Below are 19,373 nucleotides of genomic sequence, written 5' to 3'. Positions count from 1 at the left end.
ATCACTGATACGAAGCTGGTTTGCAAAAAAGAATCTAGTTCTTAATGTCAAAAGGAAAAAATGCAGTGTTGGCCTTACCATTAGGTTTCTTACACTAGTGAGAAAGCATAATTTAAATCTAACTTGAAACAATAGTGATCTAAATGTAACTGATACTACAGTATTTCTAGGAATTACTTCAGACTCAAATCTTATTAGTCCCTGACAGGGAGATTAGCTCCGCTGCAACTCAAAAGTTACACAACTGAGTAAGGCAAGTTAACAATAACGCAACGCAAAGTCAATACATCCTGGGGTATTCGTTTCTGTAATAATATTCCACAGCTATTTTGAGGTTGACCTATAGGCACTTATTATCATTCAGACATATGTACTTTGTAATTAAACTGGTGGAAAAATGTACTACCTACTGAGTTTCTTGCCGGTTCTTCGTGGTAGAATTTACTTACCGAACCGGTAGTTTTACATTTAATTTAATACTGAGACATAACTCAAAAGTGCTTTTATGAGCCGATTTGAATAAAGAATATTTAGATTTTATGAGACAAAATTTTTATTTTTTTGCTGCATAATTAACGAGATAATTCTGTACATAAGGAAGGCTTCAAGTTGATTGCGAATTATTTATTACTTCATTACCATATGGCTTTTTGGGCTTCAGTCCAGGGCCCCGTGGATTCAAGGGGGCCCCAACTAAGTCAAGTCAAAGTAAAAAATAGACGATAATGCGAAAGAATCCATAACTTCATTAAATTAAACAGGGAGTATGGTTTCAAGTCTTCGTTCAGTTATGTGGGCCCCTAAGTAGTGTTAGCCCAGGGCCTTCTAAACTTACGGCCCGGCCCTGTTCATTAGGCATCTTATCAGCGGCTTCGACACTGAATGGGTTTAGCAATTTGAGGACAATGAAATTACCACCCAAAAGAGATACTGACAATCTAGTCAAGTTAATGAGCTGACAAGTTTGTGTTTGTCTCATTTATGTTAGTGTTACGAGTATTACAAAATCGGTAATATTATTACGTACAATGAAACAAATGAATTGATGTTAATCGTTACCGACCAGGGCCGGATTTAGTGGAGGTCAACCACTGCCCAGGGGTCTCCACAAGAGAGGAAAGTCTGCTACAATAAAGATTCATATAATTTCGACGAGTTAACTATTTTAATGTAATATATGTTTAGATATCTAGATATAGTCGAATTATAATAATATTACTAGTAAGTAAAAGATACCGATACAAAGAATAAATAAGTTATTGAAAAAACTTTCTAACGGAAATTAAATTGTTCAAATACATTTTGTAAACAATATTTAGGGGCCTCCACTCCTTTGTCTCCAGGCCTTTAAATTCGGTCCTTTACCGACAGCGATATCCTTAATAACTTTGATTCCCAAGAAACAGATTAAACAGAATTAATGATTTTTTCCTGTGATTTAATAAATCATTATTAAAATGTGAAAAGGTTGTTTATTTCACTGCGCCCAATATTTTTTAAATATATTTTTATAAAATATAAACGAAAAGCCAATTTATATATAATATCTTTATTTTAATTCTAAATTTCATCCCATCACTTACACTTGAAAATTTAAATGCAATATATAAAGTACGACTCATATGATTTATTATACATGACTTTAGTTTAATTAACAATCAAACGATCGAGAAAATACAAACAATTAAAATTCAAGTATTTCATTAATACTAGCCTCCAATACAGATCATGATAAAATATATCTATAGGTATCTAAATTATAATATAATCCTAAACAATAAAGAACATAAAACGTAAATGGCGCAATACTCAAGCCGGTACAGTAAAGAACATTTTTGATTTTATTTTTATAAGAACATATTTTTCTATGCAATATACCTTTTGTAATTTTTATATTAGATTTTATTATTTATTTCTTTATTTTACTGTTAAATATGGACGTGAATATTACATTTGACAGTCGATTCTAATGACAGGAGTAAAGTTGAATACACTACTTTGACGTTGAATTGACATGTCATAATTGGTCGAGATTTGGAAGTAGGAATTAAAATGGTAAAAAGATAGAAAGAAAGGATATTGAATTATAAGTGGAATAGTATATACGGAACTGCTTATAGTTTACAATATCGTGGCAATTAAAATCGCATGGAATAAGAAATCTAAGGTTTTTTATCTTTATTCTTTCTGCCATTTGTGAACGTTTTTTTCTAATTGTAAAGAAAACAGTAGTGTATGAGTCAGGTAGCACAAAATATATAATAAATTCTTTATTGGTATGGATTATTACAATTTAGAACTAATTGTATTTTGAAACAAAATAGTTCTTTACAAACCGTGACCGGCGTACGGTTTGTAAAACAACACTTACATTACTACGATTTTTTTAGCTTAAATTATTTTAAATTGCTAACTACACTTAATTATTGGCAAACATATTAATATTATTATCAATTTATTGTTAGTAGTTAATGTCTTTCACAATGATAAATAACAATAATATTAAAATAACGAAAAAAATAACAACACAGTAAATTAATTAATAACAGATCTTGTTAGAGATTATTAAATTATTTGAATATTCCACGTGTATAGATTGGTCATTTATATTATTATTTTTAATCTATACTTACTATAACTTTTTCATAGCCTCAGTTTTTTTTCTTACTTTAAAAATAAGTATACTTCAAAGAGTATTCCAGATTACAAAAAAAAATATAATGATCTATCTAGCTTTCTAGAAAAATCATAACCACAAATTAAAACAGTGGTTTGAGATTACATTTTTATCAAATTACATTAAAACATAATATTAAATGCTAATTAAACTCATAGTAATTTTGCAATTTAACGAATTTTAATTTAATTTCGTTTGAGTAAAATTTTAATTTACAATATTCGCAAATATAATTTAAAAAGTTTGTTAAATGTTTCGCGCCAATATTATAATAACTACCACCAGAAAAAAAAACTTGCAGATTATAAATACTGAAATGGTTAAGAATTTAAATGATATTTTTATATTATATTATATTCTTATCTTCTTGAACGTCATCAAACTTAGCTCCCATTCTTCTGAGTGCAATAACTGCCGCTACCGCTTTCGCCCAACGTTTCTTGATAACGTATCTCTTCAGTTTTGCTTTAGTAACGTGAAGCTCAGTGCAAAGTGCAGATTGTATTAACCACGGATGTGTTAATGTCGCCGAAGACGTCAAACGTTCCCTATAAATAATAATTGCATTTGTTTTCAACGCAAATAATAGCATTATGGGTGTTCAAACTGACGAGAAATAAGTTAATAGGTATAATTATTATTTTTAAGTACATATGAAATACTAATGACGCAATTCATATCTGTAAACGCTTGTGAGTTATTCTTATATACCATACACCATCACCGCTTGCTATATTTTCAAATATTTATGTTTCTTACATATTAAGGCGTGGAAGAATGAATGAACGAGTTTTATTCCACTAGCAACACGACGATATTACAATTTAGATCTTATAGTCAGTAAAACTATCGTAAAAAAAGCTTTTTCGATGACAATGGTCTAGGTCCCACGTCGGGACCAGTAACCATCAAGATGGTTATTTCTTGTCTTTTCTGCTCTGAAGAATAACATTAAATAAAACAATCAGTTTCATAAAGCCTTATATTTTAACAACATAAGCATCATATAACAATAAATTATCAATAAAATCAATACAATTACTTAAGTACGTATAAGGAACAATACGCAGGGGGGTAAATATTCATATATCTGTAAAATTATTTACAAAAAAAGTACAAAATTATGTGCTATTGTCAATGTAATTTCATGTGTCTCAGTCTTGTCTGCAAGCGATTTCCATACAGAGCTTTGAGTATGAAGACTAGATTCGTAATTAATTGTCATTTAGCTGTCATTTGTATAGAAAAAAAAAACTAAATTATAATCTCATGCCCTACTTTGGTAACCTACCATACATTCAGAAAGATTAACTCTTAAGCCGGTCGAGTCTTTACGATTGAGATCAGGATAAAATTGTAGATTTGAAAACAAACATTTGAATTTATGTCGTTAATTAACAGAAATTTTCAAATAAAATTTCGATTTTCTGTATTCATTTCCAAAATCTAGTCAGCTTGCTTTGTTTCCGAGACTCCTTAAACCTTATACGCTAAACATTCTTAGCATCTAATTTTTTAAATGCTTAAGCGTAATTAAACTACTCCGAAGTTTATCTTTCTGAACAACGCGATGTCATGGCACACAGTCCCTGTTTTCAAAAATGTTTATACATATCACTTGGAACTCGAAACTTTCGCGGTAACATTTTTCTTTTGGACTTTTTCGTCCGATGATTGTCTTTTGAAGAAAGCGTGCAGACTGGACATGGAACTTTGCGCTAGTTGGTTGGATTGTGACCATTCCAAGGAGATCGACTGGTGTCTTCCGCCATTAGAAGTTCCACCAGCGGTTCTCTCTCCTTCGACGTCTTCGTTTTCGCCCCATTTTTCAAGGAGATGTAGTAGTAAGTCTTTCGTTCTGTGTGCATTGTTTTCGTCTCCTCTTCTGTATGGCAATTGTCTGCCATTTTCGAAACCATTCACTAGTTTGTCTATCCTATCGCGTCTGCGATCGAATTCCTCGAAAAATGTGTTGCGTCTTTCAATCGGTTGGTCTGGGACATCTCTACTTGTAGTGGTCACTCTCTTCGATCTCGTCGACCTCGCCCATGGCATTTTGCTTGTCATTGGCTTCTCAGGTTCTTTATCTGCGAGAAACGTCGAGCTTATTTTATGACTAGATTTCGATGTGAATACTTTTTTCTCGCTGGTCGTCGCGTTACCATTCGTCGTAGTTTTTGTGATGCTCGATTTGGTTTCAGTTTTAAAGCCATTTGGTACTTTTTTATCTTCTTTGCTGAATTTCTTAATTTCAGAAACGTTTTTATCAACTTCTTTCATGTTATTGTTGTTGGCTAGATCCGTATTCATAGTCGACAACATAAATAGATGGTCTGACAATTTTTTGATTTCTTCAGCTAAGTTTTTTCTTACAAAAATGTCCTGTTTCTTGTGCATAAAACAACTGCTGTCTGACGCTCTCCTTTCGACTGGGTTGTATCTAGTCGAGTGAGTCGGATCTCTCAAAGGTGGTGGTTCTAAATCATCTTCATCGAAAACGACATCTGGGGAACTACTAAGAGAACTTCTCGGAGATGGAGAACAGCCACCAATGGACGACCTCTCGCAATTTCCATTTACAAGACAAAGGATCTCCTGTGCTTCAATGTCAAATACGTATGGGGAATTGGGATGTTCGCTCCATCGTTCTACGAAGAGTCTTAAATTGTCTTTGGCTACATCAAGTTCATGTTTGGGTGAGAGCTGCGGTTGTTGTCTGGGTTTGTCTTGCTTCACTGGTGTTCTTTTTCTGAGCCACTGGTGTCGTAAACACTCCGTAGCACTGGGACGTGACCTGCGACAAAGACCCTTGTTACTATCACCCCAACACCTTACTGTGCAGTCAAAGGTAAAAATATGGATAAATTAATTTCAAGCAAGTTCAACTGTATGATTTCTATAAGCCAGGATGGGTGCGGGTTATAGGATAGGCGTTACATCTAAGTTTTTGGGATGCTAATTTAATCTTAATCTTAGTCTAAACAGAAGTTAGCACGTTACATTATATGTAAATGTACTATATGTAAATGAGGGTCAGTAAAATAGATACGAATCGATGGCTAATAATAAGTTAGTGACTGGATACATTCAGTGTTGGATGAGAGTCAAGTAACGAAGGGTCTTTATCGACAGGCTGACTCTTTGCAGCATTAATGCGAGTCAAAAAAAAAAACATTTTTTTTTTGTATATATTTTTTTAACGATTCATGAAGGATATTTATCCTGAAACATTAACCCGATATCTAAGGGTAAGTTCCTATTAAAATCAAATAGATCTACTAAATATTTTGCTATTTAATAAAAAACTACTTCTAATACAACTCATAACTACTGTAACTGAACTTACTCTTTGTCTTTCACGAGTAGTTTGCTGATGAAGTCTTTGGCATCTTCAGATATCTCGTTGAATGCTTCATCGTCGAAATCATATTTAGCTATCGTCACATTCGCCATTGTTTCTATATCCGTTTCGCCCATGAACGGTGATAAGCCAGATAAACTGAAAATTAAAAATTGCATCATAAGTTTAAAAATAATTATACGGAACAAAAATATTGAACTGGGTCATAGGACTGCCTTCTGACTGAAGGCTGTGTCTGGTAAAGCACCGTTGATTGGTTGAATGATAAGTCAAGAAAAACATCACACAACGGAATGTTCTCTTTCGTTCCGTTTATAATTTGGAGCTAATTTAATTTCGTGTGAGGAGACCTGTTTCAGCAGATTTTTTTTTAAATATATAATCATTCAACCAAATTCATAGGAATTTTATCGGATCTAACTCTATGTCCTTGGATTGAGATTGCCGTGTTCTATTAATTGGACCATCTCGACTCATCACAAGATCAGTTCTTATTAAATTATATTGAATATTATAAATACTCACAGAACGTAACAGATAACTCCAATAGACCACATATCTGTGCCGTAACCGATTTGGTCGAAATTAACTACTTCGGGCGCAACGAACTCGGGAGTACCGAATAGTACTTGCAACTTCTTTTCTGGGTCGTAGAAGCGAGCGAGGCCGAAATCGATGATTTTTATCCGATTTCCCGCTTTTGTTAGGCACAGAATATTTTCTGGCTGAAATCAAAATAATCATACATTAAAATAGGTACGCATGTCAACGAAAATAAAATTTCGCTCGCGTGATGACAAATTTCTATAAGCATAAAAGTAGGAGTAAAAACAGATTACTCTAAAATAAAATTCGTTCATGCTTTAAAAAAACAATAATGGCGACGATGTAGTAGACAATCATAAAACTCCCGCGCAAGCTTTTCCGCCATTCTGATTAACGACTTGGATCACTACCAAGATGGAGTCTCGAGGTGAAGGAGTCAACTATATAATTTTTTATTTCAATTTCCAAGTCAGTTAGTGTTTACATTGGGTAAATAATGTCTTCGATACAGATTTATATATTATATAAATGTAACAACTCTTTAAATTCATAATTTAATCATGCCTTATAATCATCCATTATTTACGCGATTACGTACATATATGGACAGTAAATTTATGTAATCTGAAGCGTAACGGTTTAATGTGTTCACTGAAAAAAAATACAATTTACCATAGACAATAAAATCTAATGCATTGGGTTACATTATTTGTTTTCGTCAAAAACAAACTAATCACTAATTATTTTAATAATATATATGAGGAATGACATATAACTACATAATCACCTTCATATCGAGGTGCAGTATATTCTGCCTGTGCACGAATTCAATTCCCTCGCATATTTGCCGCATGAACACGGTGCACGCTCGCTCCGTCAAGACAAAGTCCTCGTCGATCACGCGCTCGAATAATTCTCCTCCCGTGATTCTGAAAATAAAGTTATACCGTTAATTGGCGTGATTTTTTTAAATTACGGGTAATTTTTATTAGGCCAGTCCTTTAGGTTGTATTTTTAAATAAGAAGGGACGGTTGTTTGGTATGTTGATCTTACTCTCTAAAATCAGAGAGAATAAATACATATTCGGTTTTTAGATGTCAACCTTTTTTTTAAACGTAACTCAAACTTAAAGTTCTGAATTCTCAAATATAATACACGAAACATGTGTTCGACGAAAAAAGTATGACATTTTGAGATTTTGCCAAAAAGTCTGATATTGACCATCGTTAAAAAGTAATCGTTACATTGAAATAGAGTGTTGGCGCCAAAAAAACTCAAGGCCAAAGCCAAATGTAATGTCAAATTGTAATAGACAGGATTTAAAAAAAAAACAAGCTCGTGAAACTTGTGAAACTTCTTTTTGAAAAAATATTCGACCTTGTAATTTTACTTAAAATACAAAATATAATAAGTAAATATTATAACTTAAATTCAAGAGTGACCGAAAAGAAAATACATGAAAATAATATTAGATTAGTCTTTGGACAATTATTCGAAGTTTTGGCTTTGTCAGTTACACCAAAAATGTTTTTAATTATAATTTTTTTTAAAGTTTTTGCTGTAGTATTATTTTAGTAGCCGCCGAGGTAGTAAGTAATTTATTATGAAATAACCAAAAATAATTAGTATGAAATTAGCCTACTTTAGCTTCAAAGTTTTTTTTGGGATGAATGAATGTGTACGTCATCAGCTGGTTTTATGTTTGTTTTTGTTCATTTACGTCATAGCTGCTTTTCGGTCAGCGTTTCTTACAATTTATTATTAAAATATTTATAAAAAAAAAACATTTGACGTAAGCGGTTAACATCGGCTGTGTAAATTTACAATATTTACGAGCCCTCGTTTATCGAGGAAATTACATTTTTTAAATGAATTTTCTTTATAACAGTATTTTTTCATCTTTTTACAATTTATGATTGTAATGATAAAGAGTGTTTTTTATTCGGTTCTTCTATTTTTATCAACCTTATAAAATATTAGTACCGCAAAATAATAAAATGACTGACAGGTAATGTTACCAATTTAAAATTTGGTGTCATTTTTGCACCTCCAGATTTACAGTATTACAAACTACCAACATTTAAATATGCATCTCTTTAAAAAACACAATTTTTTTAGTAACATTATTATATTATAAGCATTTTATAAAAGTTGGCAACTATTTATAACTTAAATAATTTGTCTGCTATTTAGAACGTTAAAACTTTAATACGTTTTATTTTGATCACCGTTATAAAAGCAATATGATAAATGAACCTTTGAAACGACGATGAATATTGCATAGGTTTATAACAATAAGGTAATACTGGATGCTTGTCGATTGAATATATTAAACCTACTTTATTATAACGTGAATCGTAAATAGCAAACGTTTTTCTGACTAGGGTTGCCAAATGTAATTAATTAAAATATTTAATGCGTTGTCTACATTTGCTCTGAAATAATTAAATTGCAATTTGTACTGCTAATGATAATTGCTATACAACTGTATCATAAATTTAGATAACAAGGTCACACAATATAAACAACTACCGTTATGAAAACAAGAATGTAAAATGAAGAAAATAAACACGAACAGACAGTTAAAACACAGCACCGGTGTTTACGCTCATCTTTATCATGGAACCTGACTGGAAATTAACACACAACGAAATAACATATGTAGTTATTGGATATTAAGAGGTTAGACAAGCAAATGAACATGCCGCCTCTGATCATAGATATAAAGACATTGTTAATAATGTGCTGATATGGGTCCAACTTTGAAACTTTAAAGCCTAATTAAACTTTTTTCTTTTTTTTTTGGTGTACGTCCTGAATACAGAGCAATGAGAATAAAGGAATGGACAGTTCTAGAATAAGATGTAAAATACTAAACATTTATTCATAATCTTGACAAAGATTTAAAGAAGTTTAAAATGATGGTATCGTTTTGACCGATATCACAGGCTTTTTATTATGTGTAATTACATTATGGATACTAATATTATAAATTCACGACATCAAGAATATAAAATAATTTCTCGACATACATATTTCTTACTTTGCTACCCGGATTGACATATATTTCGTTGTTATGTTGTATTTTAATTTACGAGATGGTAATTAATCAGACCGACTAGCACCAGTAAAATCTAAATGCAATAAAGCCAATTGATTATTATTTATTTGTTTATTGGCAACCCTAATGTGAGGAGTTAGGATGTAGTGGCAGGATGGCGTCGCGCCAACTATGCGCGTCGTAATATCTGACGCGGTTTGACGCCACGCTTTAATAACACCCATGCGGCTGGAATCATACTTCGCATACACAAACTGTTTTGATAGCTATCGTAAATCCAGTAACTTTTTAAATATTAATAAAAAAATTAAATATAAAGCAAACATAACCTAATTAATTACTAATAATAAAAAGAAAACAGAAATTAATTGTTCACCTATATGTATTGTATTTATATTATAGCGTTTTGATGCGGATTTGAATTTATTCCGGTCAAACTATTGTGTTTATTGACAATTTGTAAAAAAAAAAAACAAATCTGATTAAATCGTTGTAGTCAATTAAACTAACATATTATATAATACAGTCCTTATTTTAAATTATGTAAATTTTCATATACGAATAATATTTGTCAATTAATTATACAAATATGAATTAAAATAATAGTTAATGTATAAATCTTGACCGCGTGGAATGGTAGCAAGAATGTTAGAATATAATAAATATTGGCAATAATTTTGGCCAATAAAATAAAACAAAACAAAATTACATAAAATTTATCGACAATGTCGTAAGGACTTCATAAGTCGTAGTCTGGGAAAGGAACTGTTAGTTTTTTCATAAACAGTAACAATAATATTTTATTCGATCGATTTATTAAGGATTATTTTATGTATGACTATGATTTTGTATGAACTATTTTTGTTTTTAAAGCACTGTATTTTAATTATATATTAACATGCCAGATTCGAAAAAGTCCTTGAAAAAGAGTCTTTTGTTTTAATTGAATTGTACATCATCTGACTAAAAATTGTGTTTGGATATCTCTACATACTTATTTATAAATTTAGATATATCTAATAATAAATTATAGATCTCATATATAACTCTTATTCACGAGGGATCATCCTGGCAATCATTAATTGATACTTATAATGTGTTTCTAGCTTTACATCGAGGAGCAGACGTCGCCAAGTAAGGAAGCACTTGAGCTCAGCTTACATCGGATTATCTTGATTAATTGAGATGTAAACAGGAACGCGTTTAATGCGTATCCGTACATTAATGGCTGTCAAAGCGATAATTCTCTGTCGAAGTGTAATTATTGTTATTTCTGTGGGGTAAAGTGCTGTTTATGTTCGACTAACGCGTTTTCACATATGTATACGTTATATTCAGCGTGGATGCAGATAGCTTTGTCGAAATCACTCTTTAAAATAATGTTTGCAATTTCAAATCTGCGCAAGCATAAAAAATATAAGTGCTAATTTTACGGAATTTACTCCACTTAAGATTCGGTCTGTAACGGAAAGGAGTGGTGAATTGCTTTTGTAGTTGTTTTACTGCATGAATATAAACATCAATCAAACTAACATGTTTTAGCTTAAAACATATTTAAATTTTAAAAAATAACCAAAACGTATACGTTTTCCCTTAATAAATAGGTAAATATAATTTTATGAGGGACGATAAATAAAAGTAATTTATAAAACTAGCCAGAGCACGATACAAGAGCAACACACTAGTTGTCGCGCGTGGTTTCGCTCACGTTTTAGAGTTCAAGCTTGCTTCGTGGCCTAGCCGTGAAATATCAACAGAGACAAAGTTACTTTCGCATATATAACATTAATATAGAAGTATCGATTATGTCTAACCCTACGTATAGCTATTGAGTAAATAATTATCTGTGTAACAGCTCTTTTAAGTCGTGACGCATTATGTAGGTATAATGAGACGTGAAAAATCATTGGTCCTCCAATAACACAAGTACCATAACCGCATAAGGAAATCTTCACACGTATTTGTCTAACTGTTCGTTTTGTGTCACTTTCGTCGTGACTCAACTTTACAATAAACGAGGAATGTGAAAACACTTCGAAGTTCGAACTAAATTTCTTTGTCCTCAATAATAACTCTAAATAATGTTGAATCTAAGATAATAATTTCTGACATTAATTCTAAGATACGAAGAGGCGAATTCGCGGTTTATTTCTTTCTGTCATTATAGATTTCTCTCAACAGATAATACAAATATTTATATTATTGTGAATTTGTGTATATCTGCGAATTTTATCTGTATGTCAGTTTTAGAATACCGTTGGCTGGTATTCAATACAATATTGATTTAATGGACTAATTTGCATATCATTCGAATTCAATTATTTTTTACTGAATTAATTTTGACATAAGATGCATTATTAGTTCTATATACCTACTTGATGATTTTGATCAAAAATCAAGTCAAATGTAAAAAACTATAGTTTTGAAATGTATTCAATAAAAATATTGTGGCTTGTATATGTTACCGTAAAATTGTAAACTCGTTTTTTTTTTTATGTTACAGGTGGCAAACGAGCAGGAGGCTCATCTGATGGAAAGTGACTACTACGCTCTTTTTTTGAAGGTTCCCAAGTTGTATCGGTTTGGAAAAACCGCCGACGAAAGCTGGTTCCACAGAGTGGTTGTGCAAGGCAGAAAATGTCTTAAAAATCGCGCTGTTGTGGATTTTCGGACATCTAGGTGGTGCGGGTGATATTTGGAATTTTGACGAGATGTCCGAAGGTGAAATTCAGCAGCCGGGATTAATCCGAACAATTCCTCGGAACATTCCCCGTGAAAAATTCTGTAGATGATGTGATTCGGTTGGATTATAGATTATATGTCGCGAGATTGTGAACTGTCGAAAGATGGTGAACCGTAAAAACTCTCATCTAATCAACCAAAATATCATAAACTATCGAAATTTTTGACGTTTTATTTTGAGTTAAATCACCGTTCACAATATTCCGGCAGCTTACAATTCTACGGTGATATAGAAAGACAATTTTTTTTTTAATTTATATTTTCTCGCAATTTTTTTAAAGATTATTATATTGTCACTTTTAATAAAATATTTTCTTTCTGTAGAATCCTCGTGATCCTTTTAAGCAATATGTACAAATATGATCTAATGACAATCAATGTGACAACAACATACTTATCGATTAGTGTTAACTGTTAATATTATATTGTACACAATGCGTAAATATGTGGTAATCATAGTTGGTATTTTAGTGCCTTTGTTCATTTTATATTTTTAAAAATTTTACTATATAAAAGAAAAAAAATATTGGATAAATGGGTGTTCGTTATTTGATAAACGCAAAACGACTGAATGTATCGGAATGAAAATTGGCACAGAAGTAGATTATAGTCTTGAGTTATATGCTATTTATCTCGGAAAGTTATAGCTAGAACCAGGAATTACAAGCGGGCGAAGTAACGAACGGAAACTAATAAGTATGATAAACAGAGAAAAAAAAAATTGAACCTAAAAATATAGGCTCGGTATATTAAATAAAGCCGTGCCAACCCTGAATTACTAACCTTCTTTGTAAATGTAAAATTTCTATAATTAATTTGTCGAAAGGCGCTCAGCACCTGACGTTGGCTGTCATCGTGCGACCTAATTACCGCACCTGTGTTATCTCTCATCTATTTTTGGCAATTTAACGTAACGAGTCGAAGTGAATTTTAGAAGTCACTATCACACTATGCGTGATAAGAAACCGGTACACGGTTGGCATTTCTACTGAAGCAACTTTTCTCTTTGCGTCGCAATGAAGGTTTTTGTTGATATTTTTATATGAACAATGTAAATAATTTCATCAAATAGTCTTGATATTTCACTGTTAACACTTTCCATTTCATTTTAAAGTTACTGACCTACCTACACTATACAAGTATTTATTTTTCTCTTTGGAAGTATAATGTTCGTAAGGTATGTTACAAATTTGTTTATTAAAATATTTTTTTTTAAGTGATACGATACGTGAATAATGACGTTTTATTATAAAATCTTGAAATATTTTTTTTGTATAAATGGAGTATCACAAAACAATTTTGGGTATGCCTTGTAACATTATCCTCAAAATTGTAGGTACCTATTGAGTTGTATTACAAACGAAATTGTTTTATGATAAAAAAATCAATTGTTGTTGTTAACTCCAATTGTGGCTGTACCACTTGTATTTGTAATTTATACACATAAATAAAAACTATACGGTATTAACGTTAATGCCAAAATCATATTCTTTTTTTTAATTTTTATTGTAAAAGAAATGTTATTGAAATCCTAAATATTGACATTTAATCTAAATAGTCAATATAAGAAGTATATTATTATTTATCTTTTATAATAAATATTTCGTAGAACCCATTTTTTTACGTAGAAGTATCCTAAGCAGTATTCAGTGACATAAGTAAACTTAACTTGACATAATGTGCAATAAATAAATACGTTAAATCTATTTAGATCAACTCGGTAGTTCAATACTCCGCTACAAGTCTTAATCCAACTTGGAATTCTCCACACCAAATTCAGCCGTAACCTACGTCAATACACGTTAACCAAACAAAACTGCGTACGTCTGCCCGATGCGTATCTTAACCCCGCCTTCCATAGCGATCATTTTTATTTATAGCTTAATAATATATCTTGTTCACAGCTGAGATACCCGTGGCGGTTTACTTGAATTTTATTCAATGATTGCTTGTGGTAATCATATAATTTGTGTACAAAATATTCGTCCCGTAATTTTCACACTTTCATTTCTCATCATCGAAAATATCTTGAGGAAAACACGTCATGAATCAGATGCAATTTTGCGACACAATATGTCAAGCATTGGAGCATTGCGGAGGAATAACCTCAATCTTTCTGTATCTGTAAGTTTGTATATTTATCACATTATGTATAGGTATTATGTACATATAACAGACGTTACGCGTGGTTTTATTGAGATTGACTATTTTAATATTTTATAAAAATTTGCTAAGCTATAATATTTTAGTAAACGAGATTTATATAATCACTCGCCTGTGTGGAGAACTATTCGTACAATTTTATTTAAAACAGTTTAGCGTTGGGTTCACTGGATTGACAACATAAAATGACTCATTCTGGAAGAACGCGATTGGACCGTTTGAATGAACGAACGCATTTAGAATGCACAAAATCTGCCTAATTACGATGCGCCGTCGCAGGTGATTCGTACGTACACCCACATTTATAATAATTACTACGATCATTATTCACATGACATTGGTATGAGAACGCATTTATTATTACATTTTGTTGCGGCCTTTAATAGAAGTTGAATTTTGTCACATCAGCATACGTTGCCTTGTAATTATTATTCGTTGGAAAACCATAGTGTCATTTAAATGAATGGGTGCTTTTTGCATAAGTGAGTATTGAGTGAATGATGATTTACTCCTGGTAGTCATTCTCAAGAGAGACAGTCAGCTACGCAGAACATAGTGCACAAGTGTGTGTGTGCAAAAACAGTTGCACTCTCTATTCCTTTTCTCACTCTTCTAATCTGGTGGGACGGCAAATCCGACACTATCGTAAAGAGTCCAGGCTCAGGACCAACCTTTATGTGCTTTCCGAGGAACGGGAGTAGATATTGCCAATTTATAGTCTCCGGGATGCTACTGCGAATTTCTCAATATTAAAACCTGACTTGGAGTTTGAATCTAGGACTAAAACCACAGGACCAATGAGGCAGTCGAATTAAGAAGGAATTATCAGTCGAGTATCACTTTTCTTATCGTAAATAACAGCCAACAACGTTAAAAGAAGATACCATTGACCTTTAAAATATCATTTTACTTGTATACGTGATGGAAAGCATTAGATATGATACTATTAATAATAATATATAATTAATCTGATTACTGTACGCATTCTACAATTAAATCATCTAAATCCATACACATTATTAATAGCCAAAATATTTCATTCAAGAGCTCTTAATGAGACACATAAGAACTTCGTCATAATTTCCGTTTATAAGCCAAGCGCATTTGAGCTGACTAAAGATGGCGATAATAACCCATCTGACGGAAATGTCTGAATAGATTCTTGGCCACAATTACAACAATTCGTTTTACTTATACCGCGAGAACGTAATTTCAGGAACTAATTTATTTTCAAGCACTCGTGAGTAATGTGGCTATTTTCATTTACTTCTGTGCAAGCGTATATAATTATTTACTAGCATTGTGTAATTATCATTAGTGGATTGTTAATTTTGAGTTAAATTGTACACAATTCGTATTACGTTACTACATGTAAATTTTTAGTTAAAATTTAATGACGCAAAATTGTTTAATTTCTGTCATGTAGGTACGATTTTTTATTTTATTTCTCATATACTACAAGATTATTTAGCAGGAATTCAGGACGACGCTGATTTTGATGTGAATCATCAATTAGACGCAAGAATATCAATAAATAGAATAAATAGTCTTAAACTCAAGGGCCTTGCGAACGAACGCCGTGACGGCAAACGGCGAGACGATTTTGTATGTCTTCATGATCCCTCTCCGCCGCCATCTATTCCCTCGTGTGTATCTGTGTGTCTGCTATAAATATACCGTTTTTTCTATACATTATTATAATAATAAAAAAATATATCTATTTTATTAATGCAATTCAATTAGTTTTCAAAAATTATTTTACTCCATATCTATATATTGGTTTAATTGTAAAATCTCAATAATCCTCAACGTATTTCACATAAAATATTATAACATTACAACCAAAATTAAGACGGTTGTAAAAGTAAGTAAAATAACCGTGATGAGACTGAGGGGGTCGTTAATAAAGTTAGTAAAACTTCAATTGTAATAAAAAAAATATAAACACTACATCTCTTTATAGCATTGCATAAAACGATTTGTTTACATAATAAATATATACTAGACTCAATGATTAGCATTTGCCGACAGAACCAACGTCGTGGTACTATTTCCTTTAATCGAATCGCTTTTTCTTTAGACATTTAAATGGTAATGTTTTTACTTCTAATTTCAATCCTGAATCGGCGCAAGCGCAGTGAATACAGCTATTTAATGAACATTTGGTTTTGTTGCTAGACATATAAATTGCCCTTTCTACTTGAAATCTGCCGCCATCAAATGATCTTAAGAGTGTTTTTAAAGGAGTGCTTAAAGCAATACTTTGTACTTTGTTGTTGGTTATGTTGGTACACTGCAGATTAATATGAATGAGTAATAATAAATGCATGTTATATTTTGTTTTATCCATAGGAATTAAGATTTAAACGATGATTTTTCAGACATATTGGTTTAATTTTCTTTTAAAGTATTTTCGAGTAAAACGTATTTTTTTTTTATTGTATATACAACTTGCTTATATAAAAAAAGGTTTAAGGTGTTTATTGCCGAACCGGTGTTAGAAAAAATTGACAATAAATAAGAAAATTTCATACTCTTATGTTGAATATTTGAATTTAGAATTTGAGGAATTACTAATATTTTTATTTCTGTGTTACCAGTGGTGATGACAATAGGCCAAGGAAGCCATTCTGTGGGTTTTATCGCTGGCGACTCATACCCTTGAGCCATAGAGTGTTATATTTATAGGCATATGGTTATCTTATCAATTTAATAAAGATAGAAAATACTCACAGTTCTAAAACGACGCACATGTACTTCCCCCAGTCATAAGCGTCGTACAGCTGTATCAGCCTCGGATGTCGGAGGCGTCTCATCACATCAACCTCTCGTTCAACATTTCTTCTTTCATCTCTTCTATTGACGGAGACCAGTTTCGCTGCGAGTTCTAAGCCGGTGCTTTTCTCTCTGCAGAGGTATACTGTGCCAAATTTGCCCCTAGCAAAAGAAAAGTTAATGTTAGTTATGAGATAACAATTATTTTTTAATCTTAAAATGTATTGACTTTGGTCAAATTATGAGTTTACATTATAATCAGATGCTTCAAATGCGACTTTAATGTCTTTCTGTTTTATACAGTTACCTGGAATTCTCTGAAGAGAATTATTTAAAGAGTAAGAATGGCTTTACATATAAATATTGGTTAGCGGACCATTAGTTAAACAATGCTGTATCTTTTTCTTTCCTTTGGCAAGTTAATGATGGCAAAAAGAGACAAATTAGTGTTTGACTAAACACCCGCTAAGCAATGTTTATAATGATTACACGATTACTACTATTAGTATTGTTTAACATCTAATCTATACCAATACTATAAATGCGAAAGTAACTCTGTATGTTTGTCTGACTGTTTTTCTTTCAAGCCAAATCACTGAACTGAATTTGATGAAATTTAGTATGAAGCGAGATTGTAATCTAAGGAAGGACATAGACTTTTTTGTGTCTACTACTAACATAAGCTTCTCATACAGTCAAATATAATAAAACCATAGACAATGTTATTGAGACATTTATTAAAGTAAATTTTACTTCTTTTTAATGTTTTATACATATTCCTAGCCATTATAAGTAAGATTGTTAGATCTAATCAACAACGGAAACTCAATTGTCACTGTAATTAAATGATTCAAAGTAACATTTAATAAACTCTTGACATTCTTGATACTGATTAACAAGTAATTGCCAGATACGCGTGCCTTATTAAATAAGCCGTTGCATCTAAAACATCTTCAAATATTATATTAGGTTCTAAAACCTTTATTTTCGATAGCTTTGTTTGAATTTTTAGGAATAGTTACTTAAACGAAGAATTGAAAGTAATATTGTAACACACGTTGAAATGATTTTATTGAAATTTCATTTTGATAAATTTTGTACCTTGGGATAAATATAGGTTAGGTTAAATCCTCTTTAGATTATGATAATCATCATTCGTTTTACCCATTAACCCATTTATCTGGGGTTGGCACCAAGTGTAACCATTCCTTACATCCGTCGAAACTTAGATGTTATGTCAGTTGTGGGTGAAGTTACACTGGCTCACTCACCCTTCAAACCGGAATACAAAAAGTATTGCTGTTTCGCGGTAGATTATTTTTCTAGAGAATGCTTTTGTTGGCTGGTTGGCTGTTGAATCGACAAAATCATCTCATTCTGATTTTCCGACAATTATAGGTTGTTTTTAGTCTCGTGAACAAGACATTCGTAGATAATGTCGAAATATCGAGCTCCACCAAATAAAAATAAAAAACATGGTAAATATCCCGTTTTAGATACTGTTAGTAATTATAGGTTGAACTGCGGGCGCTTTTGTCGTATCGTTTGCATGGTTATGTATACATATATGAATGATACTAAATTTATAAAACTAATTTCATGTGAACGAAGCCACAGGAAAAATACTTTTAAATAGATAACCCTGTGTAGTGCTTCCTTTATTTTAGAATCCTGATAGAATTACCAGCGCTGTGGTAAATCGGACACCTACCACAAATCAAACTGAACAATGGAGCTAGAGACGGCATGCGTTCATTGCATTTGTTTCATTTTTAGTTTTTAATTTGTAATTTAATTAAATTGCTCAATGAATTCTGAAGATACATTTTAATATAAGTGGACTTAAAAAAAAAACTGTTTAATGTTTCTTGTTAATTATTGAAACTAGACGCTTTTCAATTTATTATAATATATGTAACAGCAATTATAATATCATTGGGTTGTAGCACAGGGCCATAAAAGTCCGAGTTGAAGAATAGTCTCCTTGTTTTGTGAGTAAGATGTCGTTGGGGCGGCGTAAGAGAAAATAATGGTTATATTTTATACT

General features: G+C 31.7%; 1 protein-coding gene across 1 annotated transcript in view; it reads right to left on the bottom strand.

Annotated features, from left to right (window-relative positions):
- Positions 1 to 3,645: 3,645 nt before the first annotated feature.
- LOC113404544 (myosin light chain kinase, smooth muscle-like) overlaps positions 3,646 to 19,373 on the bottom strand; it is a 38,378-nt gene continuing 22,650 nt past the window's right edge. The window contains exons 4-8 of the mRNA XM_026645469.2: positions 17,285 to 17,488; positions 7,372 to 7,513; positions 6,564 to 6,763; positions 6,024 to 6,176; positions 3,646 to 5,471 (exon numbers count right to left, since the gene is read on the bottom strand). Of these exons, the coding sequence (XP_026501254.2) occupies positions 4,292 to 5,471; positions 6,024 to 6,176; positions 6,564 to 6,763; positions 7,372 to 7,513; positions 17,285 to 17,488 (1,879 nt within the window). The 3' untranslated portion in view covers positions 3,646 to 4,291. The remainder of the gene's footprint in view (positions 5,472 to 6,023; positions 6,177 to 6,563; positions 6,764 to 7,371; positions 7,514 to 17,284; positions 17,489 to 19,373) is intronic.

This window comes from Vanessa tameamea, chromosome 22, assembly GCF_037043105.1.
Source record: "Vanessa tameamea isolate UH-Manoa-2023 chromosome 22, ilVanTame1 primary haplotype, whole genome shotgun sequence".
In the NCBI taxonomy this organism is placed as follows: Eukaryota; Metazoa; Arthropoda; class Insecta; order Lepidoptera; family Nymphalidae; genus Vanessa; species Vanessa tameamea.
This window is presented reverse-complemented; position numbering and strand designations above follow the sequence as displayed.